This window comes from Cherax quadricarinatus, chromosome 24 (genome assembly GCF_038502225.1).
Source record: "Cherax quadricarinatus isolate ZL_2023a chromosome 24, ASM3850222v1, whole genome shotgun sequence".
NCBI classification, from domain to species: Eukaryota; Metazoa; Arthropoda; class Malacostraca; order Decapoda; family Parastacidae; genus Cherax; species Cherax quadricarinatus.
This window is the reverse complement of record NC_091315.1, coordinates 11,166,252-11,192,383: the sequence shown is the minus strand read 5'-3', so window position 1 is coordinate 11,192,383 and position 26,132 is coordinate 11,166,252. Positions and strand designations below refer to the sequence as shown.

General features: G+C 40.5%; 1 protein-coding gene across 10 annotated transcripts in view; it reads right to left on the bottom strand.

Moving 5' to 3' along the window:
- LOC128690823 (copper homeostasis protein cutC homolog) overlaps positions 1–26,132 on the bottom strand; it is an 89,833-nt gene that overhangs the window by 21,864 nt on the left and 41,837 nt on the right. For 8 of the 10 annotated variants that reach the window (XM_070088173.1, XM_070088177.1, XM_070088178.1 and 5 more), the window contains 2 exons: positions 12,105–12,275; positions 8,451–8,601 (listed from right to left, as the gene is read on the bottom strand). In XM_070088173.1, coding sequence (XP_069944274.1) covers positions 8,484–8,601; positions 12,105–12,275 — 289 coding nt within the window. In that variant the 3' untranslated portion in view covers positions 8,451–8,483. Of the gene's footprint in view, positions 1–8,159; positions 8,295–8,450; positions 8,602–12,104; positions 12,276–26,132 lie in introns of those variants that run through there. The other 2 variants (XM_070088174.1, XM_070088175.1) reach the window with 2 other exon arrangements.

Genomic DNA, 26,132 nt, shown 5'->3' with positions numbered 1-26,132 from the left:
TTCATTACGGTGAATGGTTGTCAACAATGTGACATCTCGTTTGTCATGCCACCGTAATGCCATGATGTCACTGGCAGTAAACACCTGCACTTCATCACCACGAACACCTGCGTTGAGCCTGGGCATATGTTTACGATTAGAATGCACTGTGCCACACACATCTGTCTTGTTCACTCGCATGAAATCACTGAGTAATGGGCTTGTGTACCAGTTATCGGTATATAATGTATGGCCCCTACCAAGATAAGGTGCCATCATGTTTCTCACTACGTCACCTGATATACCCAATAACATCTTGGTATCTTTCAATGTTTTACTACCCGTGTATACAACAATATCCAACACCAGGCCACTGTCACAATCACAGAGTACAAACAATTTTATACCAAAGCGGTTCCTCTTGCTCGGTATATACTGCTTGAATGACAGTCTACCTTTGAACAAAATCAAAGACTCGTCAATTACAAGATTCTTGAATGGATAAAAGTATATCCTGAACTTTTGTTTGAGATACATGAAAACATTTCTAATCTTGTATAACCTGTCACTTCTGTCAGGCCTGGTTTTGTCAGAGAAGTGCAACATACGTAACAGTAAGATAAACCTGTTCACTGGTATTATTTCACTGAAGGATGGGGTACAAATTAGCCGATCTGTGGACCAGTATGCTTTTATATTATGCTTATAGACGTGAGGCATAAGCATTATTGTTGCAAAAAGCAAATACATTTCTGCAACAGTCGTCTCTTTCCACCTGTGTAGTCTTGACTGTGGTGATAAGATCGTATTTGCCATGGTGTACTGAAAATACTTATTACTTTCCCTGACAATAATTTCCATCAATGGCTGGTCAAAGAATAATTCAAAGAATTCCAGTTCATTGGCCGTGGTTCCAAGGGGACAGGTAGGTAGAATTCCACTTTGAGAGTCATCAAAGTGGTGAGGGCTGGGAACAAAATTGGGATTTTGCTGCCAATCCCAGATACGGTTTGCTGGTGGATACTGGACATCATAGGCTGGTTGTACGGGTGGTTGTGGCGGGCTTGTGGGTGACGCTCCGCTTTGTCCTTGAACTGACGAGTCAGCAGCGTGGGTCCCCGCGTGGCACAGTGAGTCACGCATGGCGGTGCCACTACCACCACCAGCCCCACTAACACCATCCACTGATGCCTGTGGCCCATCCATGCCAAGTGTAGCCACATCATCCTCACTATCACTACCTAAAACGGGTGTAGGGCCACGGGATGTACTCCGGGATGTACTCCGTCCCCTGGGCACAGCATAGGGTACACTACCCGAGCGCATGTGGCGGCGAACATACCGACGCTTCACTGGTGAATATGTTTCCTCACTATCACTACTCGAATGATCGTCTAGCGCAATAAAATCACAATCCACGTCAGAATCATCGTCATTACTGAAGTCAGAGGCCAGGCCACGGGAAAATATTAGTTTTCTCTTACGTTTAGGAACACCCGACCGTGAGTCACGAGTGCCCACACCAGAGGTAGAAGGTCGAGGATCGTCGGGGTTTTCTGCACTATTATCGATATCCTGGTCATTATTTTCGGTCACTAACTTATCAAAGCCGTAGAATTCGTCTTCATTTCCACTTCCATCAGTGTCAGAACTATCAGACAGGAAGAGGAGAGTCCCAATTTTCCAGGGAGTGAGAGCTGACTTGCGACGAGGCATGGTGAACAAGGGTGACTGAGCCGGCGTTCCCACAATGCTATGCAGGCGCCTAGATTTTTTGTTTACGGCGCACACCCACGGCGCAGACCCATTCTCTCACATGTAGGCCTATGAGCACTTTCGCGCTAAATTTGACGGCGCTAGAATTTTGGCGTAGATCTACGGTTTGGACACCCACCGAAAAGCCGTAGATCTACGGGACGGACCCTGAAAGGGTTAAAGTGCAGGCATTGTACTTCCCCTTTCCAGGACTCAAGTCTGGCTAACCAGTTTCCCTGAATCCCTTCACAAAATATTACCCTGCTCATACTCCAACAGCTCATCAGGTCCCACACACGCTTGCTGGAAGTCCAAGCCCCTCGTCCACAAAACCTCCTTAGCCCCCTCCAACCTTTTCGAGGATGACCCCTACCCCGCCTTCCTTCCCCTACAGATTTATACGCTCTCCAAGTCATTCTACTTTGATCTATTCTCTCAAAATGACCAAACCACCTCAACAACCCCTCTTGTTCACAGATTTTAATCATTTCTTAAGCTGCCAAGATACACCAAGAATGTAAACACTCATACAAACTCACCAGCTAACCCCTTTACTGTGAACTTCTTTTGTACTTCTTCCATTTTTCCTTTTGTTTTTCCTCTTCCAAATGCTGCTGCACTTCTAACTCTGTCTTCTATTATGGGATGCACAATAAAGTACAAATTTATCGACATTGCTTGATGCTGAGATGTATCACTTACCCCTTTACAATGAACTTCTTTTTGTACTTCTTCCATTTTCCTCTTCCAAGAGGAAAAAACAGTTAATTTGTACAAATATGTAGTCTTGGAGACTGTGAAAGCTAGTGTACTGAGTGGCTATAGGAAGAAGATTGAGATGCTTGACACCAAGATGCTGCGCTGCCCGTTCATTACCCAAGTTCTCATACAGCATACAAAAATGACTCGTCAGAGAGCCCATCGTAACTCTGAGCTGTCAGTAAACATGTACGTCGGTAAGTGAGGAGAGGCTGTATTACGTAGTATGGTAGTATTATTGTATATTTGTTAATTGTTATTAAGGATGCTTCAGGGTTTGGTACTTCCCATGTACAGTTTTCCACTGCCAGTGTGCATATGTATTAGTGCATAATCTTTAAATAAATAAGAGGCTGCTAATAAGTGGCAATTGGTAATTGTAATTTGCTGTCAAAAAAATAAATTTTCATAAGAGAAATGTTGAACTAATATTGACCATTTTAGAATTATAATAGGTTTCAGTAAATTAAGGGGTGAACCAACATGATTACATATATGCATAGGTTGAATACAAGAAACTGAAAAACAAGTAGAAAAGATTGGAAAGAGGTAGAAAAATTTTAGAAAAAGGACTTTGTCCTGGAGGTGGAAAGTCCAGTGCCTGCACTCTGAAGGAAGGGTGTTGATAAGTTGCAGTTTTATAACTGTAGTGTAGGTGCAACACTGAGAAGACAGTGATAGAGTGAATGATGATGAAAGTGTTTCTTTTTTTGGGTTGCCTTGCCTTGGTGGGAAACAGCCGAGGTGTTAATAAAGGAAAAAGAAAGAAAGGTACAAGTATTGCATCATTTAGAGGTAGGCTAAATAATCTGTATTGGTTATTTTTATGGTATCAGTATACAGGAGGGCCCTGCTTATACAGCCAGTTAGGTTCCAGGCTACTGCTGTAAAGTGAATCATTGCCTTTTCCACTTTCAAATGCATATAAAAGCATGATAATATGTTTATACTATCATATATTTAGTAAGCAATAGGGCTAGGCCTAAAAAAATGCATATACAGTACACACATGACTTACCTTAAAATATTTTGGTTCTTAGCTTAGAGTGAGTGGTGAATATATTGTACGTCTGAATAGTGAAGAAAATGCTGTATTAATGATGGAGTATAGATGGTGTTATAAAAACGAGTGAACACTAGGGTATTGGGGAAGGTTGTGGGAGTGAAAGATGGTGAATCTGGTATGAAGGAGTTGTCACAGTTGCTTCTTTGCTTATGAGACGGTTGTTTTGGTAGATTTTGAAGAGAAGTTGGAAAGGTTAGTAAATGAATTTGAGAGAGTATATGAAAGAAGGAAATTAAGAGTGACTACAGGAAAGAGCAAGGTGATTAGTTTCTAAAAATGAGAAACTGGATATCACACTGGATGGAGGAGTATTATAATTAATGAAGTGCTAGACTTACAAGGGTCAAACGGGGCAGGGAAGAATACGGGTATTGGGTAGCAAGAGGGAGAGGTATTGTTATTAGGGTCATACAGTGCAGCAGGGCAGGTGTATAGGGTAGCAAGAGGGAGAGGTAGAAAAGGCTGTGAGGAGTGCTAGAGATAGCATCATCAAAGTTTGTGCAGTAAATCAATTGTTGTCGAAAAGTCAGTGAGAGAGTCTGAGTTAAAGGTGGGTCCATCAGCAAGGAGGGGAAGATAAAATAAAGGCATTAGAGTGGTGATGATGTTGGAGGTAAATTCTGCGTGCTCGCTGATAGTGGACAGTCCAACAGAATATGGCTAACAGAAAGTGGAACCTGACAAGTCTCACAGATTGGAACAGTGCACCTCTCCAACGAGATACCCGTGAGTAAGACGAGTGTGTCCGACACGAAGACAGGAGAGTGTAGTCTCCCAACCACAGCATCGATGGCAAGAAGACAGCCAGAAACCTATACTTTGTTTAGTAGAATGTAATTTATTATGTAGCAGATCAGACCAATGTTGTTGCCAATGGTTGCAAAGGTGGGTAGTAATTACAGCAAAATAATCTGTGAATGGAACACCTCTATATGAAACTGGGAGGTCATGTACGGAGTATGGAGGAGATGAATTTGCCCCGAAATTTTGGAGTGAACTTGGTGGTAGATGGTTCTGAAAGGGAAGGTGAACCATAGAATTGGTGAAAGGTAAAAGGTGGGTGGTGTGTCGAAGTATCTGTGAAGACAAAGAACTTTATCTATGGAGGCAAAAAGGATATTGTGCAAGAATATAGTGGTACCAATACTGTTGTATGGATGTGAAGCATGGATTTTAAATGTTACGCCAAGGAGGTGGCCAGTGCTAACAAAAATAAGTGCTCTTTACCAACTTCCCAATGAGTTGGTGTCATACCATTTCAACCATTCACATCAAATAGGTATCATATGGAATTTATTATTATAATAAAAAACCAAGCATTAAACCCACTAGGGTCTGTATGGAATTGAAAAACATTGGAAATTAGAGAGAGAGATAAGTAACTGCTCCTAAGTGCCCAGAATGACTGCTTGAGTATCTATGTAATTATTATTATCATTATTATAATCAAAAGGAAATGCTAAACCCACTAGGGTTATACAGCACTGATATCTGTGTAATAATAATGTAATTATATTCACTGGAAAACACTAAACTCATAGGGGCCATGTAGTGTCGTATCTACAAATAAATAAATTGTAAGGAATAATCTCCATGCAGGTTTAGAAGAGCTGTGGCATGTGCATTTACTCGAGACAGGATTATCAGGCTGTCCTGACAGTCCAGCCTCTCCTATCCATTAAAGTACACACCAACTTCATTTCAGGTGCCTTGACATGCTTGCTTTCTCAGCCCACGTCTCTGGCAGTGCTACCTTCACTAAGAAGTCTTCAGTGTCTTAACTGATTCTGACTTGCTTCAGTAACTGTAACTCCCATCCTCGTAGTAGATGTCCTTTCCTAAATGCCTCCATTCTCCATCCATCACTTTCATCAGTGCCATGCAGTACTGTGTGTCCCTTATGGGTTTATCACTTTCCACAAATATAATACAGTACATTAAATTTTTTTTTTTTTTTTTTTTTTTTTTTTTTTCAACAAGTCGGCCGTCTCCCACCGAGGCAGGGTGACCCAAAAAAGAAAGAAAATCCCCAAAAAGAAAATACTTTCATCATCATTCAACACTTTCACCACACTCGCACATTATCACTGTTTTTGCAGAGGTGCTCAGAATACAACAGTCTAGAAGCATAAACATATAAAGATACACAACATATCCCTCCAAACTGCCAATATCCCAAACCCCTCCTTTAAAGTGCAGGCATTGTACTTCCCATTTCCAGGACTCAAGTCCGACTATATGAAAATAACCGGTTTCCCTGAATCCCTTCACTAAATATTACCCTGCTCACACTCCAACAGATCGTCAGGTCCCAAGTACCATTCGTCTCCATTCACTCCTATCTAACACGCTCACGCACGCTTGCTGGAAGTCCAAGCCCCTTACCCACAAAACCTCCTTTACCCCCTCTCTCCAACCCTTTCGAGGACGACCCCTACCCCGCCTTCCTTCCCCTATAGATTTATATGCTTTCCATGTCATTCTACTGTGATCCATTCTCTCTAAATGACCAAACCACCTCAACAACCCCTCTTCTGCCCTCTGACTAATACTTTTATTAACTCCACACCTTCTCCTAATTTCCACACTCCGAATTTTCTGCATAATATTTACACCACACATTGCCCTTAAACAGGACATCTCCGCTGCCTCCAACCGTCTCCTCGCTGCTGCATTTACCACCCAAGCTTCACACCCATATAAGAGTGTTGGTACTACTATACTTTCATACATTCCCTTCTTTGCCTCCATAGATAACGTTTTTTGACTCCACATATACCTCAACGCACCACTCACCTTTTTTCCCTCATCAATTCTATGATTAACCTCATCCTTCATAAATCCATCCGCCGACACGTCAACTCCCAAGTATCTGAAAACATTCACTTCTTCCATACTCCTCCTCCCCAATTTGATATCCAATTTTTCTTTATCTAAATCATTTGACACCCTCATCACCTTACTCTTTTCTATGTTCACTTTCAACTTTCTACCTTTACACACATTCCCAAACTCATCCACTAACCTTTGCAATTTTTCTTTAGAATCTCCCATAAGCACAGTATCATCAGCAAAAAGTAACTGTGTCAATTCCCATTTTGAATTTGATTCCCCATAATTTAATCCCACCCCTCTCCCAAACACCCTAGCATTTACTTCCTTTACAACCCCATCTATAAATATATTAAACAACCATGGTGACATTACACATCCCTGTCTAAGACCTACTTTTACCGGGAAGTAGTCTCCCTCTCTTCTACACACCCTAACCTGAGCCTCACTATCCTCATAAAAACTCTTTACAGCATTTAATAACTTACCACCTATTCCATATACTTGCAACATCTGCCACATTGCTCCTCTATCCACTCTATCATATGCCTTTTCTAAATCCATAAATGCAATAAAAACTTCCCTATCTTTATCTAAATACTGTTCACATATATGCTTCAATGTAAACACCTGATCTACACATCCCCTACCCACTCTAAAACCTCCTTGCTCATCCGCAATCCTACATTCTGTCTTACCTCTAATTCTTTCAATTATAACCCTACCGTACACTTTTCCTGGTATACTCAGTAAGCTTATTCCTCTATAATTTTTACAGTCTCTTTTGTCCCCTTTCCCTTTATATAAAGGGACTATACATGCTCTCTGCCAATCCCTAGGTACCTTCCCCTCTTTCATACATTTATTAAACAAAAGTACCAACCACTCCAACACTATATCCCCCCCTGCTTTTAACATTTCTGTCATGATCCCATCAGTTCCAGCTGCTTTACCCCCTTTCATTTTACGTAATGCCTCACGTCCCTCCCCCACACTTACATTCTGCTCTTCTTCACTCCTAAAAGATGGTATACCTCCCTGACCAGTGCATGAAATTACTGCCTCTGTTTCTTCCTTAACATTTAAAAGTTCCTCAAAATATTCTCGCCATCTACCCAATACCTCCATCTCCCCATCTACTAACTCCCCTACTCTGTTTTTAACTGACAAATCCATATTTTCCCTAGGCTTTCTTAACTTGTTTAACTCACTCCAAAATTTTTTCTTATTTTCATTAAAATTTCTTGACAGTGCCTCTCCCACTCTATCATCTGCTCTCCTTTTGCACTCTCTCACCACTCTCTTTACCTTTCTTTTACTCTCCATATACTCTGCTCTTCTTATAACACTTCTGCTTTGTAAAAACCTCTCATAAGCTACCTTTTTCTCTTTTATCACACCCTTTACTTCATCATTCCACCAATCACTCCTCTTTCCTCCTGCCCCCACCCTCCTATAACCACAAACTTCTGCCCCACATTCTAATACTGCATTTTTAAAACTATTCCAACCCTCTTCAACCCCCCCACTACTCATCTTTGCACTAGCCCACCTTTCTGCCAATAGTCGCTTATATCTCACCCGAACTTCCTCCTCCCTTAGTTTATACACTTTCACCTCCCTCTTACTTGTTGTTGCCACCTTCCTCTTTTCCCATCTACCTCTTACTCTAACTGTAGCTACAACTAAATAATGATCCGATATATACATGTTTCAAATAGTATGAGCCATGTTGAGTTACTTTATCATATAGTACAAATGGAAGAACTAAAAAATAACAGCCAGTGCAGCAGGTGAGTCTTGCAAAGTAGATCGCTGAGTTTGCTTTTCTGGCAAGACAGTGATTGAATGAGTGATGGTGAAAGTTTTCTTCTTTGTCAGGTCACCATACCTTGGTGGGAGACTGTCGGAGTGTTAATTTTTTAATAATTTACAAAAGAGTTACCTTGATTTTTATCAAATTAGAATATACATATTAAGGAAAAATTAAAACAGATCAGTTGGCAAATATATATATATACATATATATATATATATATATATATATATATATATATATATATATATATATACATATAATTTTTTATACAAGTCAATTTTCTCCTACTGCTTTTTTTAAGGCACTCACCTCTTCTGGACATGCTACCCATACAACATTATCATTTCCGCTACCCATTTTGGCCCCCGTTGTCCACTCAAACTTAAACTCTCTGTAAAAAGAGACATTGTATAATGTATATTATGCATTTAAACAAAATATGCTGGTAATTTTCAATCTGAGTAATATGGAGTCAAGAGGAAAAATTTAAATGTGATAATGTGACAAGTTTTATAATGGGGTGGACCCTTGTTGGTTTAGTGCTTTTCTTTTATAATAATAATAATAATAATAATAATAATAATATAATGAGGTGGTGCAAAAATAATTTATCCTTACTCCAAGTGAAGATCACATTGGGAAAAAATATACAGTAATTCAAGTGCAACAGACCAGTCAATTATAATCATTCCAGAAAACCTTATGGGGTTGAATTATTACATTCATGGGAGAACTGAGGTTACATCTAAGTTAAGAGGAAAGCAGCTCTGGTTCTTTGGATCAAGAGCCCCATCACTGATATCAAGGAAATGCCCTTGAGAGGGGTAATGGGTGAATATTGATTGTAATAATTTTTTTGCTCCATATGAAAAGATAATGGGATTCTTAGGCTGAAAACTTTCAGGCAGAGGTGCAAATGAGAAATCTGTATTATCACCAAGTAAGATTTTAGACTTACTGTAACTATGAATCACATGAACTTTAGCAAGGCTCTGCCAGTTGACCAACCCACACCTCTATATACCATATCCATGTGCTGTATCACTCTTATGGCTTCAGAGATTCCCCATAATTATAATAAATCTTACCACAGGAATGAGGGAAAAAAAAAAAAAAGCAGCAGCAGCAGTGCAATTACAGCCAGGTGTGTGAGGATTTGCCCCCATTTCAACAAACGTGGTGGTGGAGGCAAAAGCAAAACCATACATATGGCCACTACTGTGCTACTTAAGGGTTGCCAGTTTGGCATCTCACTTTATCTGCACCACAGTAGCACATCAGTATCGCAATGAGGATGTCTTAATAGATCTCTCATAATAGCTTCTACTGGTGTTCCAAGTCTTTACATAGTATTTAGCCATGATGAGATTTAGGGTAGAGAAGTCCATATGCCTTCATCTGTCATTCCACTATGAAATCGCATTTTGTATTATCACAACTGATGAATTTTGCAAAAATACACATTGACAAATAGTATGTACATATGCTATCAGCAAAAACTGACATCTGGAGGGTTTTGATGCTTTAACCCGTAAACGGTCCAAATGTATATATGCGTTTTTTCAACATTTGATAGTATGTAAAAAAAGTAGATCTTTTTTTTTTTTACATTTGAAAACGTGTAAAAAAAACTTTGATCTACGTTTTTTTTTTTTTTGTTATACATATTTGAAAATATTATAAGAAAAAGTAGATCTACTTTTGGAGCACTACGCATGTGAACATAGATCTGCTTGGACCGTTTACGGGTTAAAATGATTTGCAATGTGAGGAATTCAAGCAACCCTCCTTTTACTCAAACCAAATCTAGTTAATTCCCATTCTTCAGGTGTTCTATGACCCTTTTAAGTTTAGTTCTTCCCAAGAATAAAAAAAACTGGGGAATGGATTTAACCCTTTGACTGTTTCCGACGTATAAATACGTCTTACGAGCCAATGTTTCTGACGTATTTATACGCATAAATTCTAGCAGCTTCAAATCAAGCAGGAGAAAGCTGCTAGGCCCACATGTGAGAGAATGGGTCTCCATGGTCAGTGTGCACCATATAAAAAAAATCGGGGAGCCAGTGGTGCATTGTGGGAATGCCATTTCAGTTGTCATTTTTCAGCATGTCTAGTGGTAAGAAATATGTGATTCCCCAGCAAATCTGGGACTCTTCTCTTCCCAAGTGATGCTCTAACACAGATGGAAGTGTCAGTGAAGATCAATTTCATGATTTGGAGGAGTTTGAGACCAAAAGCAATGGAGGAGGAGGAGGGGAGGAAGAGGAGGAGGAGGAGGAGGAGGAGGGAAGGAAGAGGAGGAGGAGGAGGAGGAGGAGGAGGAGGAGGAGGAGGAGGAGGAGGAGGAGGAGGAGGAGAAGAGGAGGAGGAGGAGGAAGAAGAAGATGTAATAATATTGTTCCCTTGAAGCAAGAAAAAAAAAAGTCCACCCCATGACAGTGACAAGATAAGGGGAGATAACATCTGATAAGAGCTGACTTTGATGAGCGTAAAGGAGGGTAATATTACATGACCATCGCCTCCCTTTGTTTTTGCTGGTACACAAACATTTCTGTCTGTCTATTTGTCTGTCTGTCAAGCTCCCTGTCTGTCCATCTAGCTCTCTGTCTCAGAGAGAGCCACAAGACTGTGTCATCACGTTTACTCACATCTTCAAGCAGAGTATAGCACTTTGACTGGATTTCTTGGGTTATCCTAGGTAATTTACACTATGTATACTTGTATTTATGTGTACCTGTGAGACAGAGATAGGCAGACAGAAAGAGAGACAGATTGAAAGATATAGAATGAGGGAGAAAGATAATTAGATAGAATGGAGGAGGGGAAGCAGCATCCGACCCCATTGTTTTGACAGGCGGTAGGGGTAGTGACTAATGAGACAATATGTCACTTTGACAGCTGCCGACTTCTGACTCAAAACAATTATAAGCCACACACTCACACACAAGGAGGAGGAGGAGAAGGAGGAGGAGGAGGAGGAGAAGGAGGAGAAGGAGGACAAGGAGGAGAAGGAGGAGGAGAAGGAGGAGGAGAAGGAGGAGGAGAAGGAGGAGGAGAAGGAGGAGGAGAAGAAGGAGGAGAAGGAGGAGAAGAAGGAGGAGAAGAAGGAGGAGAAGAAGGAGGAGAAGAAGGAGGAGAAGAAGGAGGAGAAGAAGGAGGAGAAGAAGGAGGAGAAGAAGGAGAAGAAGAAGAAGAAGAAGGAGAAGAAGAAGGAGAAGAAGAAGGAGAAGAAGAAGGAGAAGAAGAAGGAGAAGAAGGAGAAGAAGAAGGAGAAGAAGAAGGAGAAGAAGAAGGAGAAGAAGAAGGAGAAGAAGAAGGAGAAGAAGAAGGAGAAGAAGAAGGAGAAGAAGAAGGAGAAGAAGAAGAAGAAGAAGAAGAAGAAGAAGAAGAAGAAGAAGAAGAAGAAGAAGAAGAATTGTTTGTTTGTTTGTTTTTGTAAACAAGTTTTGTAAACAATATATTGATAATTATGTTTGTGTGCTTAATGTGTTGTATACAACGAGTGTATATATATACATTGCACCTTACTTTGGTCTCATAGGCCACATAAGTTATGTGAAAAAATAAAATAGTGAAAAAAACAACAAACCTTCAAATACAAGTAAACTAAAGTTTACCGGGTGAGCGGCAGTCGCCGCTGTTGCCATACGCGGCTCATTTTCTGCAAACTTCACGGCTCTATATCTCGGTAAGTACCGATGGCAAAAATTTTTTTTTTGGACTAAAACACTCAGAAAAATAATCTTAACATTTTCATAAGAAAAAATAATTTTTTTTTTTTTGAATATTTGGCGACATAGAATGACAGTTTCAGAGAGGGGCCTGAAACAGTCAAAGGGTTAAAATCCTATGATGCAGCCAAAGGCAAGCAGGAATATTTAAATGCCATACCTGCATACTCTTGCTGATGCATGACACTGAGTAACTCCTGTAAGGGCTATGATGTTGGCAACATTATTTGATTTCACTCCTGCTCCTGCCATGATCACAATGCGTCCCCTTGCTGCTGTTACTAGTGAAGCCAAAACATCACTTCCTTCTAAGGCAGTTGCCTTTCCCCCACTGAAGCATGAAAAAGAGTAAAGATCACTGCTTTCTGACCGGCAAATCTCAAGTAAAATTAGGTTTATGTGAAGATGTACATTACTACATTTGCAAATGTTTTTACAATGTAACAAAAGTGATTTAGTAAGTAATGCCTGGCATATAAGGATTGTGAGTTTTACAGTGTGATTGGAGCATCAAATATGAAGTACAGTTATGTAGAATGATTCAGAGAACCGACAAGTTGATAAATTAGACATATGAGCAACACTTGGGTATCTTTAATGAGGAAACGTTTTGCTACACAGTGGCTTCATCAGTCCATACTAAGGAAAATGGTGAAGAACAGGAGTAGTTTGAGATAATCATAATGAGTCGATGTAGTCAGTCCATCAATCTTGAAAAGTATATACAGTGGACCCTCAGTTAACGACATTAATCCGATCCAGAGAGCTTGTCTTTAACCAATTCTGTCGTTATCCAAATTAGTTTCCCCCATAAGAAATAGTGGAAATCCAATTAATCTGTTCCAGACACCCAAAAGTATTAAACAAAATGATTTTTTTACATGAAATATACATTTCCCTACACAGAAAATAATGAGACATGCAGAATAAACAATATTAAAATGACACTTGCCTTTATTGAAGACTTATTAACGAGTGATGAAATGGGAGGAGGGGAGAGGATGGAGTTGTACTATTGTTTGGAAGGGGAATCCCCTTCCATAAAGACTTCAGGTACCAAGTCCTTTTCTGGGGTTACTTCCCTTCTTTGTTGTTTAATGCCACTGGGACCAGTTTGAGAATCACTACACGCCTGTGGCACTAAATATCTGTCCAGAGAGCTCTGTTTCTGGCATCTCTTTAACCCTTTCAGGGTTTCCGACATACTAGTACGGCTTACGCACCAGGGTTGACATACTAGTACGCCTAAATTCTAGTGTTTCAAATCTAGCAAGAGAAAGCTGGTATTCCTACATATGAAAGAATTGGTCTATGTGGTCAGTGTGCACTGTATAAAAAAAATCCTGCAGCACAGTGTGTAATGAGAAAAAAAAAACTTTGACCGTGGTTTTGGTTTAAAACAGCGACTTTGCACTGTATCTTTATATGGTACATATTTATGGTTGTATTCTAGTTTTCCTGATCGAATTTTATAGAATGGAAGACATATTACAGAAATTGAGACGATTTTGACTGGTTTCACAATGAAAAGTACCTTGAAATTGAGCTCAAAGTAGCAGAAATGTTTGATTATTGCCAAAGTTCAAAAGTAAACAAATCATGCCATGCGTCCAATACACATCAACTGGTGAGTCTAATATTCTTTCACAAGTGCGCTGATATTATTTATACCATTTCTACACTAATGCAGTAGTCTGCATAACAGTAAATCTTCTATTTTTTGTAAGAATAAAAATTCAAAGTGGAAAGCAAAAGAAATGTAAGAGGGGCCTGGGGATGTGACTAACGAACAGAGGAAATGTTATTTTAGTGCCAGGAATGTGTCTTGTTTATTCTGGACCCTATTTGGAAATTGGCATCTTTTGAAATTTGTGTGAAATTGGCAAAATTGCTAATTTCTGACCACTTTATTGGATAGTTGAAATCGGTAAATGGGTGGTTTCTTGTACTCATTCGACAGAAAAAATGGAGTTCTAGCAAAATAGTTATGATTTTTGTCGACTAGTACACTGCAATTATGCTAACTTCGCGAGCGCATAATTCCGCAAGTTTTCCATCAAATTTCATACTTTTGGTGTCATTATGATCGGGAAAAGATTCTCTATCTTTTCATAAGAGAAAACAATTTTTTTTTATTTTTGAAATTTTGGCGACCCTGAGAACAAGTCTCTGAGAGGGCCTGGCAACCCCCAAAGGGTTAAGGAGCTAGGCAAAAGACTCATCAGGGTAACTAGGGATCCAAGGACAGCAAGTTTTTTATTCCAGAGGGGTACGATAAGATTTTGTTAGGAGTTTTAACCCCAGAGGGTTAGCCATTCAGGATAACCCAAGAAAGGCAGTGCGTCATCGAGGCACTGTCTATCTTATTTCCATAGGGGTCTTAAATCTTGTCCCAGGATGTGACCCACACCAGTTGACTAACACCCAGGTACCAACTTGCTTGCTAGGTAAAGAAACGCACTCAATGTTTACACCCTTGCCAGGGATCGAACCACAGACACTGTATGTGAAGCGAGAGATTGCCTACTAGACCACAGGACACACCGGTAAGGCCTTCTGTATTGTGGGTACATGCCCCAGCTCTGAGGAGCTGGATGAGATTTTTGCACTGTAATCTGTGACAAACGCATAGCAATATGTACCTGAAATGTATCCCTCAAAGCTCATCGTTATGTCGTTTTCCCTTTTTACTTTGACGGTACAGTTCTCACTACATGCTCTGGAGTGGGGGTAGCTTAACTCTTTCAGGGTTGGTGCCATACTAGTACGGCTTGCACGCCAGGGTTGGTGCCGTACTAGTATGCATAAATTCTAGCGCCTTCAAATCTAGCGAGAGAAAGCTGGTAGGCCTACGTATGAAAGAATAAGTCTGGAGTACCTGGAGAGAGTTCCGGGGGTCAATGCCCCCACGGCCCGGTCTGTGACCAGGCCTTCTGGTGGATCAGAGCCTGACCAACCAGGCTGTTACTGCTGGCTGCACGCAATCCAATGTACGAGCCACAGCCCGGCTGGTCAGGTACCGACTTTAGGTGCTTGTCCACTGCCAGCTTGAAGACTGCCAGGGGTCTATTGGAAATCCCCCTTATGTATGCTGGGAGGCAGTTGAACAGTCTCGGGCCCCTGGCACTTACTGTATTGTCTCTTTAACGTGCTAGTGACACCCCTGCTTTTCATTGGGGGGATGTTGCATCGTCTGCCAAGTCTTTTGCTTTCGTTGTGAGTGATTTTCGTGTGCAAGTTCGGTACTAGTCCCTCTAGGATTTTCCAGGTGTAAATGTATAATCATGTATCTCTCCCGCCTGCGTTCCAGGGAATACGGGTTCAGGAACTTCAAGCGCTCCCAGTAATTGAGGTGTTTTATCTCCGTTATGCACGCCATGAAGGTTCTGTGTACATTTTCTAGGTCAGCAATTTCACCTGCCTTGAAAGGTGCTGTTAGTGTGCAGCAATATTCTAGCATAGATAGAACAAGCGACCTGAAGAGTGTCATCATGGGCTTGGCATCCCTAGTTTTGAAGGTTCTCATTATCCATCCTTTCATTTTTCTAGCAGGTGCAATTGATACAATGTTATGGTCCTTGAAGGTGAGATCCTCCGACATGATCACTCCCAGGTCTTTGACGTTGGTTTTTCGCTCTATTTTGTGGCCCGAATTTGTTTTGTATTCTGATGAAGTTTTATTTTCCTTGTGTTTACCATATCGGAGTAATTAAAATTTCTCATCGTTGAACTTCATATTGTTTTCTGCAGCCCATTGAAAGATTTGGTTGATGTCCGCCTGGAGCCTTGCAGTGTCTGCAATGGAAGACACTGTCATGCAGATTCGGGTGTCATCTGCAAAGGAAGACATGGTGCTGTGGCTGACGTCCTTGTGTATGTCAGATATGAGGATGAGAAACAAGATGGGAGCGAGTACTGTGCCTTGTGGAACAGAGCTTTTCACCATAATCGCCTCGGACTTTACTCTGTTGACTACTACTCTTTATGTTCTGTTTGTGAGGAAATTATAGATCCATCTACCAACTTTTCCTGTTATTCCTTTAGCACGCATTTTGTGTACTATTATGCCATGGTCACACTTGTTGAAGGCTTTTGCAAAGTCTGTATATACACTATTACATCTGCATTCTTTTTGTCTTCTAGTGCACCTAGGACCTTGTCGTAGTGATCAAATAGTTGAGACAGACATGAGCGACCTGCTCTAAACCCATGTTGCCCTGGGTTGTGTAATTGACGAGTTTCTAGATGGGTGGCGATCTTGCTTCTTAGGACCCTTTCAGAGATTTTTATGATATGGGATGTTAGTGCTATTGGTCTGTAGTTCTTTGCTATTGCTTTACTGCCCCCTTTGTGGAGTGGGGCTATGTCTGTTGTTTTTAGTAACTGTGGGACGACCCCCGTGTCCATGGTCCCTCTCCATAGGATGGTAAAAGCTCGTGATAGGGGCTTCTTGCAGTTCTTGATGAACACTGAGTTCCATGAGTCTGGCCCTGGGGCAGAGTGCATGGGCATGACATTTATCGCCTGTTCAAAGTCATTTGGCGTTAGGATAACATCAGATAGGCTGTGGCTCTCTCATAAAAAATTAATTTTTATCTTCGACTCTCAGTCTGGTTAGCGGCTTGCTAAAAACTGAGTCATATTGGGACTTGAGTAGCTCACTCATTTCCTTGCTGTCATCTGTGTAGGATCCATCTCGTTTAAGTAGGGGCCCAATACTGGACGTTGTTTTCGACTTTGATTTGGCATAGGAAACGAAATACTTTGGGTTTCTTTCGATTTCATTTATGGCTTTTAGTTCTTCCCGCGATTCCTGACTCCTATAAGATTCCTTTAGCTTAAGTTCGATGTTTGCCATTTCTCTGACCAGTGACTCCCTTCGCATTTCAGATATATTGGCCTCTTTTAGCCGCTCTGTTGTTCTTTTTCGTCGCCTGTAAAGGGAGCACCTGTCTCTTTCTATTTTACATCTATTCCTCCTTTTTCTTGAAGGAATAAGCCTTGAGCATACATCGAGTGCCACCGAGTTAATCTGTTCTAGGCATAAGTTGGGGTCTGTGTTGCTTAGTCTATCTTCCCAGCTTATATCGGTTAGGACTTGGTTTACTTGGTCCCACTTTATGTTCTTGTTATTGAAGTTGAATTTGGTGAAGGCTCCCTCGTGACTAATCTCATTATGTTGGTCTGGGGCTCCGCGCATACATGTCTGAACCTCGATTATGTTGTGATCTGAGTACAGTGGAACCTTAAAAATCGAACGTACCAAATATCAAACGTTTCGAAAATAAGACCATTTTTTCGGACAAACTGTGTACCAAAAATCGAACGCGTTTCAAATTTCGGACTGCCGGGTACAGGACCTGTCCGCTGGCCCACTCTGTCCGTGTCTCCGCACAGGCGCCGTGAGCAGTCTAGCTTTGTTTATGCTTGAGTGAACACTAACCTGCGCTCTCATTCACACATTTTACGATTATTTCGTTGTGTTTAGTGCTTGTGGGACTGTGAAATAAGCTGCCATAGGCCCAAAGAAACTTGCTAGTGGTACCCCTGTGGTAAAGAAAGTGAGAAACACCATAGATGTGAAGAAGGAAATAATACAGAAGTATGAGAGTGGTGTGAGACTTGTTGAACTTGCCAGGATGTATGGGAAAAACAAGTTGACCATCGGTTCTATCCTGGCAAAGAAAGAACAAATCAAGGAAGCTGATGTTGCGAAAGGTGTTAATATGCTAACCAAAAACAGACCACAAATAGTTGAAGAGGTTGAGAAGTTGTTGCTGGTGTGGATCAAGGATAAAGAAATTGCAGGTGATAGTGTTTCAGAGACGATTATTTGCGAAAAGGCAAGGAAGTTGCATGTCAATCTGGTACAGAAAACTCCTGGAACCAGTGCTGATAGTGAATTTAAGGCCAGCAGAGGCTGGTTTGAGAGATTTAAGAAGCGTAGTGGCATACACAATGTTGTAAGACATGGTGAGGCAGCCAGTTCAGACAAACGGGCAGCTGAGAAGTTTGTACAGGAGTTCAAGGGGTACATAGACAGTGAAGAATTCAAACCTGAACAAGTGTTTAATTGTGATGAAACAGGCTTGTTTTGGAAGAAAATGCCAAAAAGGACCTTGATCACACAGGAGGAAAAGGCACTGCCAGGACACAAGCCTATGAAAGACAGGCTTACTCTTTTGTTCTGTGCAAATGCTAGTGGTGATTTTAAAGTGAAGCCTTTACTTGTGTATCATTCAGAAAATCCCAGAGTGTTTAAGAAAAACAATGTCTTTAAGAACAAGTTATGTGTTTTGTGGAAAGCTAATCATAAGGCATGGGTCACAAGACAAATTTTCAAAGAGTGGGTCAGTGAAGTGTTTGGCCCCAGTGTGAAAAAATACCTTCAGGAAAAGAAATTGCCACTCAAGTGCCTCCTGTTAATGGACAATGCTCCTGCACATCCTCCAAACCTGGTAGACCTACTGTCTAGGGACTACAGTTTCATCACAGTGAAGTTCTTGCCTCCTAACACCACTCCTCTCCTCCAGCCCATGGACCAGCAGGTCATTTCTAACTTCAAAAAACTCTACACAAAAGCAGTGTTTGAAAAGTGCTTTGAAGTGACCACAGACACTAAGTTGACCCTAAGAGAGTTCTGGAGGAATCACTTCAACATCTACAACTCCATAAGCCTTATAGGTAATGCTTGGGAGGGAGTGACTTCCAGGACTTTGAACTCTGCTTGGAGACAATTGTGGCCAGATTGTGTCCAAAAGAGGGATTTTGAAGGGTTTGAGGCTGACCCTGACCCAGCCCACCCTCTGCCTGTTGTGGACTTTATTGTGGCATTGGGGAACACCCTGGGGTTGGAGGTGAGTGGTGAGGATGTGGAAGAGTTGGTGGAGGACCACAGGGAAGAGCTAACCACTGAAGAGCTGCAAGAGCTTCATCTGGAGCAGTATCAGACCACAGCTGAGGAACTTGCTTCAGAGGAGGAGGAAGAGGGAGTGGATGAGGTGCCTTCTTCAAAGATTAAGGAGATTTGTGCCAAGTGGAATGATGTCCAAATGTTTGTGCAGAAGTACCACCCTGAGCAAGCTGAAACAAGCCATCTTTGCAACAAGTTCAGTGACAGAACCATGTCCCATTTTAGGGAAATGTTAAAGAGGCGCAAGAAACAGAGGACTGTGGACAGTTATTTTGTGAGACAGGGGTCCAGTGACTCTCAAGCTGGTCCTAGTGGCATTAAAAGACAGAGAAGGGAAGTAACCCCAGAGAGGGCTTTACCTGAAGTCCTCATGGAGGGGGATTCTCCTTCCAAACACTAACCCCAACTTCCTCTCTCCTCCTCCCTATCTTCCAGATGCCATCACCAATCTTCAATAAAGGTAAGTAAAAATGTTATTTTATATTATATGTATGTATTATTTTATATGTATGTTATTTTATATGAATGTAAAACTGTAATTAATCTCTATAAAATGTATTTTTTGTGTGAATATTTTTGGGTTTCTGGAACGAATTAACTGTATTTCTATTATTTCTTATGGGAAATATTGATTCGAATTTCAGACTTTTCAAAATTAGAACTAGCTCCTGGAACGGATTAAGTTCGATTTTTGAGGTTCCACTGTATATTGTTTTTGATATGGTGATATTTCATATCAGATCATCATTGTTAGTGAAGATGAGGTCTAGTGTATTCTCCAGTCTAGTAGGCTCTATTATTTAAAAGCTCTATTATTTAAAAAGCTCTATTATTTAAAAGCTCGTGTGTGTATGAGTTTTCATCAGAGCTGCCTCCTGGTGTTATCACTGCAACAATATTATTTGCTGGTCAGTGTGCACAGTATAAAAAAAATCCTGCAGCACACAGTGCATAATGAGAAAAAAAACTCCGACCGTGTTTTTGGTGTAAAACAGCGGCTTTGCAGTGTATTTTCGTATGCTATTTATGGTTGTATTCTAGTTTTCTTGGTCTCATTTCATAGAATAGAAAACATATTATGGAAATTGACATGATTTTGATTGGTTTCACAATGAAAAATACCTTGAAATTGAGCTCAAAGTAGCAGAAATGTTCGATTTTTGCCAAAGTTCAAAGGTAAACAAATCATGCCACGTGTCCAATACACATCAACTGGTGAGTGTAATATTCTTTCACAAGTGCCCTGATATTATTTATACCATTTCTACGCCATTTCTACATGAATGCAGTAGTCTCCATAACATAAATCTTCTATTTTTTGTGAGAATAAAAATTCAAAGTGGAAAGCAAAAGAAATGTAACAGAGGCCTGGGGACATGAGTAATGAACAGAGGAAATGTTATTTTAGTGCCAGGAATGTCTGTTTTGTTTATTCTGGACCCTATTTCGAAATTGGCATCTTTTGAAATTTGTGTGAAATTGGCAAAATTGCCAATTTCTGACCACGTTATTGGATAGTTGAAATCGGTAAATGGGTGATTTCTTGTACTCATTCGATAGAAAAAATGGAGTTCTAGCGAAATAGGTATTTTTTTGTCCACTGTACATTGGAATTGATCGAAAATAGGGCTCAAACCGGGCAAAATCGCCAATGCGTAAACATCATTGAGACCGCTAACTTCGAGAGACCATAATTCCGTACGTTTTCCGTCAAATTTCATACTTTTGGTGTTATTATGATCGGGAAAAGATTCTCTATCATTTCATAAGAATTTGTTTTTTTTTTTTCGGAAAATTTCCGACCCTGAGAACAAGTTTAGGAGAGGGCCTGCCGACCCTGAAAGGGTTAAATAAGGCCTTATAAAGTCTAGGGAAATACGTTCTCCTCAGTCTCTGAAATGTTTTCACCAACCCTTTCAATAGGTTATTTAAACTACTACGTATTACAAAAATAGGAATATATTCTAGACAGGTACAGTGGACCCCCAACCAACGAAGGCATCGTTTAACGATAAAATTGCCTAACGAAGCGATTTAGCATAAAAACTTTGGTTCGACCAATGATGAAAAATTCAACTAATAACATTTGTCCCGAATGCTTCCAGGTGTCCGTCTGGCCTGAGTGTGCCTTAGCTGCCCTGCCTTCAGTTAGTGTCCCAGTGTTTACAAGCCAGTGCGGTCGCTTCCACACGTACATTCAGTACATTTTGTATTATTCCAGTGTTTTTGGTACTTGTAACTGCCAAATAAGCCAGCACGGGCCCAAAGAAAGCTTCTAGTGCCAACCCTGTGGTAAAAAGGGTGAGAATTACAATAGAAATGAAGGAGAAGATAATCACAAAGTATAAAAGTGGAGTGCATGTCTCCAAGCTGGCCAGGTTGTATAACAAACCCCAATCAACCATCGCTACTATCTTGGCCAATAGAAAGGCAATCAAGGAAGCTGTTGTTGCGAAAGGTGTAAGTATGTTTTTGAAACAGAGATCACAAGTACTTGAAGATGTTAAGAAACTGTTGTTGCTGTGGATAAATAAAAAACAGATATCAGCAGATAGTATCTCTCATTCAATCATATGTGAAGAGGCAAGGCAGTTGCATGATGATTTAATTAAAAAAATGCCTGTAACTAGTGGTGTTATTGAATTTAAAGCCAGCAAAGGTTGGTTTGAGAGATTTAACCCTTTGACTGTCCCAACCCCCAATCCTGAGGTGTCTCCTGGTGTTGCAAAATTTCAAAAAAAAAAAAAAAAAAAAAAAATCTTAAGAAATGATAGAGAATCTTTTCCCAATTGTAATGACAAAAAAAATCGAAATTTGATGGAAAACTGACGGAATTACGCTCTCGCGAAGTTAGCGACCTCGGCGATATTTACAAAACAGCGATTTTGCCCAATTTGAGCCCTATTTTCGGCTAATTCCATTGTTCCAGTCGACCAGACTCATAGCTATTTCTTTAGAACTCCATTTTTTCTATCGATTGAGTACAAGAAACTGCCCATTTACCTATTTCAACTACCCAATAACGTGGTCAGAAATTTGCAATTTGGCCAATTTCACGAAAATTAAAAAATATGACAATTTCAAAATAAGGTCCAGAATGAACAATGCAGACATTCCTGGCTCTAAAACACCATTTTCTTTGTTCATCAGTCACGTCTCCAGGCCCCTCTGATATTACTCTTGCTTTCTATTTTGAATTTTTATTCAAACAAAAAATATAAGATTTACTGTTATGCAGACTACTGCAATATTGTAATAATTGTACAAATAATGTCAACCCATTCATGACTGCATATTAGAATGGCTAGTTTGACATTTATTGGACAATGACAGCATTTGTTTACTTTTGAACATCGGCAAAAATCAAACATTTCCCCTAATTTGAGCTCCATTTCAAGGTTCTTCTTATAGTAAAACCAATCAAAATCACATCTATTTCTATAATATGTTTTCCATTCTATCAAATGAGACCAAGAAAACGAGAATACAACCATAAATTCTATATGAAAATAGACCACAAAGTCAGCATTTTAATTAAAAAAAATGGTCGGAGTTTTTTTTTCTCATTATGCACTGCGTGCTCCAGGATTTTTTTTATATGGTGCACACTGACCACACAGACTCATTCTCTCACCTGTGGGCCTACCAGCTTTCTCCTGCTTGATTTGAAGCCACTAGAATTTATGAGTATATATACGTCAAACACGGCACCTCGTAAAACGTATATTTTTTTATTAACACACTGGCCGATTCCCACCAAGGCAGGGTGGCCCAAAAAAGAAAAACTTTCACCATCATTCACTCCATCACTGTCTTGCCAGAAGGGCGCTTTACACTACAGTTTTTAAACTGCAACATTAACACCCCCTCCTTCAGAGTGCAGGCACTGTACTTCCCATCTCCAGGACTCAAGTCCAGCCTGCCGGTTTCCCTGAATCCCTTCATAAATGTTACTTTGCTCACACTCCAACAGCACGTCAAGTATTAAAAACCATTTGTCTCCATTCACTCCTATCAAACACGCTCACGCATGCCTGCTGGAAGTCCAAGCCCCTCGCACACAAAACCTCCTTTACCCCCTCCCTCCAACTTTTCCTAGGCCGACCCCTACCCCGCCTTCCTTCCACTACAGACTGATACACTCTTGAAGTCATTCTGTTTCGCTCCATTCTCTCTACATGTCCGAACCACCTCAACAGCCCTTCCTCAGCCCTCTGGACAACAGTTTTGGTAATCCTGCACCTCCTCCTAACTTCCAAACTACGAATTCTCTGCATTATATTCACACCACACATTGCCCTCAGACATGACATCTCCACTGCCTCTCCACTGCAACATTCATCACCCAGGCTTCACACCCATATAAGAGTTGGTAAAACTATACTCTCATTCATTCCCCTCTTTGCCTCCAAGGACAAAGTTCTTTGTCTCCACAGACTCCTAAGTGCACTGCTCACCCTTTTCCCCTCATCAATTCTATGATTCACCTTATCTTTCATAGACCCATCCGCTGACATGTCCACTCCCAAATATCTGAATACATTCACCTCCTCCATACTCTCTCCCTCCAATCTGATATCCAATCTTTCATCACCTAATATTTTTGTTATCCTCATAACCTTACTCTTTCCTGTATTCACTTTTAATTTTCTTCTTTTGCATACCCTACCAATGGAAATATAAACACATATGCAGTATAATGTGATCCTTTATTGACTACGTTTTGCCCACACAGTGGGCTTTTTCAAGTCACAAACAGAACTACCTGGGGTGGAAGGAACGCGAGTATTTCCTTCCACCCCAGGTAGTTCTGTTTGTGACTTGAAAAAGCCCACTGTGTGGGCAAAACGTAGTCAATAAAGGATCACATTACACTGCATATGTGTTTATATTTCCATTGTGTTGGTATTTTATACCATTTATTTCCATAACCTACCAAATTCATCCACCAACCTCTGCAACTTCTCTTCAGAATCTCCCAAAAACACAGTGTCATCAGCAAAGAGCAACTGTGACAACTCCCACTTTATGTGTGATTATCTTTTAACTTCATGCCTCTTGCCAAAACCCTCGCATTTACTTCTCTTACAACTCCATCTATAAATATATTAAACAACCACGGTGACATCACATATCCTTGTCTAAGGCCTACTTTTACTGGGAAATAATCTCCCTCTTTCCTACATACTCTAACTTGAGTCTCACTACCCTCATAAAAACTCTTCACTGCTTTCAGTAACCTACCTCCTACACCATACACCTGCAACATCTGCCACATTGCCCCCCTATCCACCCTGTCATACGCCTTTTCCAAATCCATAAATGCCACAAAAACCTCTTTAGCCTTATCTAAATACTGTTCATTTATATGTTTCACTGTAAACACCTGGTCCACGCACCCCCTACCTTTCCTAAAGCCTCCTTGTTCATCTGCTATCCTATTCTCTGTCTTATTCTTAATTCTTTCAATAATAACTGTACCATACACTTTACCAGGTATACTCAACAGACTTATCCCCCTATAATTTTTGCACTCTCTTTTGTCCCCTTTGCTTTTATACAAAGGAACTATGCATGCTCTCTGCCAATCCCTAGGTACCTTACCCTCTTCCATACATTTATTAAATAATTGCACCAACCACTCCAAAACTATATCCCCACCTGCTTTTAACATTTCTATCCTTATCCCATCAATCCCGGCTGCCTTACCCCCTTTCATTTTACCTACTGCCTCACGAACTTCCCCCACACTCACAACTGGCTCTTCCTCACTCCTTGCCCTATACATGAAATCACAGGTTCCCTATCTTCATCAACATTTAACGAAATCACAGCTTCCCTATCTTCATCAACATTTAATGAAATCACAGCTTCCCTATCTTCATCAACATTTAACGAAATCACAGCTTCCCTATCTTCATCAACATTTAACGAAATCACAGCTTCCCTATCTTCATCAACATTTAACAATTTCTCAAAATATTCCTTCCATCTTCCCAATACCTCTAACTCTCCATTTAATAACTCTCCTCTCCTATTTTTAACTGACAAATCCATTTGTTCTCTAGGCTTCCTTAACTTGTTAATCTCACTCCAAAACTTTTTATTATTTTCAACAAAAAATGTTGATAACATCTCACCCACTCTCTCATTTGCTCTCTTTTTACATTGCTTCACCACTCTCTTAACCTCTCTCTTTTTCTCCATATACTCTTCCCTCCTTGCATCACTTCTACTTTGTAAAAACTTCTCATATGCTAACTTTTTCTCCCTTACTACTCTCTTTACATCATCATTCCGCCAATCGCTCCTCTTCCCTCCCGCACCCACTTTCCTGTAACCACAAACTTCTGCTGAACACTCTAATACTACATTTTTAAACCTACCCCATATCTCTTCGGCCCCATTGCCTATGCTCTCATTAGCCCATCTATCCTCCAATAGCTGTTTAAATCTTACCCTAACTGCCTCCTCTTTTAATTTATAAACCTTCACCTCTCTCTTCCCTGATGCTTCTAATCTCCTTGTATCCCATCTACCTTTTACTCTCAGTGTAGCTACAACTAAGAAGCGAATATGATATATCTGTGGCCCCTCTATAAACATGTACATCCTGAAGTCTACTCAACAGTCTTTTATCTACCAATACATAATCCAACAAACTACAGTGGACCCCTGGTATTTGATGGCATCAGTATTCGATAAATCCGGTATTCGATGCATTATATCACAAAAAATTTTCCTCAGTATTTGAATGAAAACCCGGTATTCGATACGATTCGTACGAGACCTGTCCACATGTGGCCTGAACTGCCCCTTGTGTGCCAGTGTTTACAAGCCAGCCAGTGTGCGCGCATCTAAGGATACATTCGGTACATTCCATGTTATCCATATTATCACTGTGTTTGGTGCTTGTTTCTGCAAAATAAGTCACCATGGGCCCCAAGAAAGCTTCTAGTGCCAACCCTGTGGTAAAAAGGGTGAGAATTAGTATGGAAATTAAGAAATATTTTGAAGGGTTTGGGGCTAACCCTGAGAAGCCTATACCAGTTGTGGAATACATTGTGCCTACTTCAAAAATTAAGGAAATGTGTGCACAGTGGGTTGAAGTGCAAACCTTTATGGATGAAAATCACCCTAACACAGCTATTACAATGACAATGTTGTGGCCCATTTTAGACAAATCGTAAAGGAACGGGAGGTACAGAGCTCTATGGACAGATTTGTTGTGCGACAGAGGTCCAGTGACTCTCAAGCTGGTCCTCGTGGCATTAA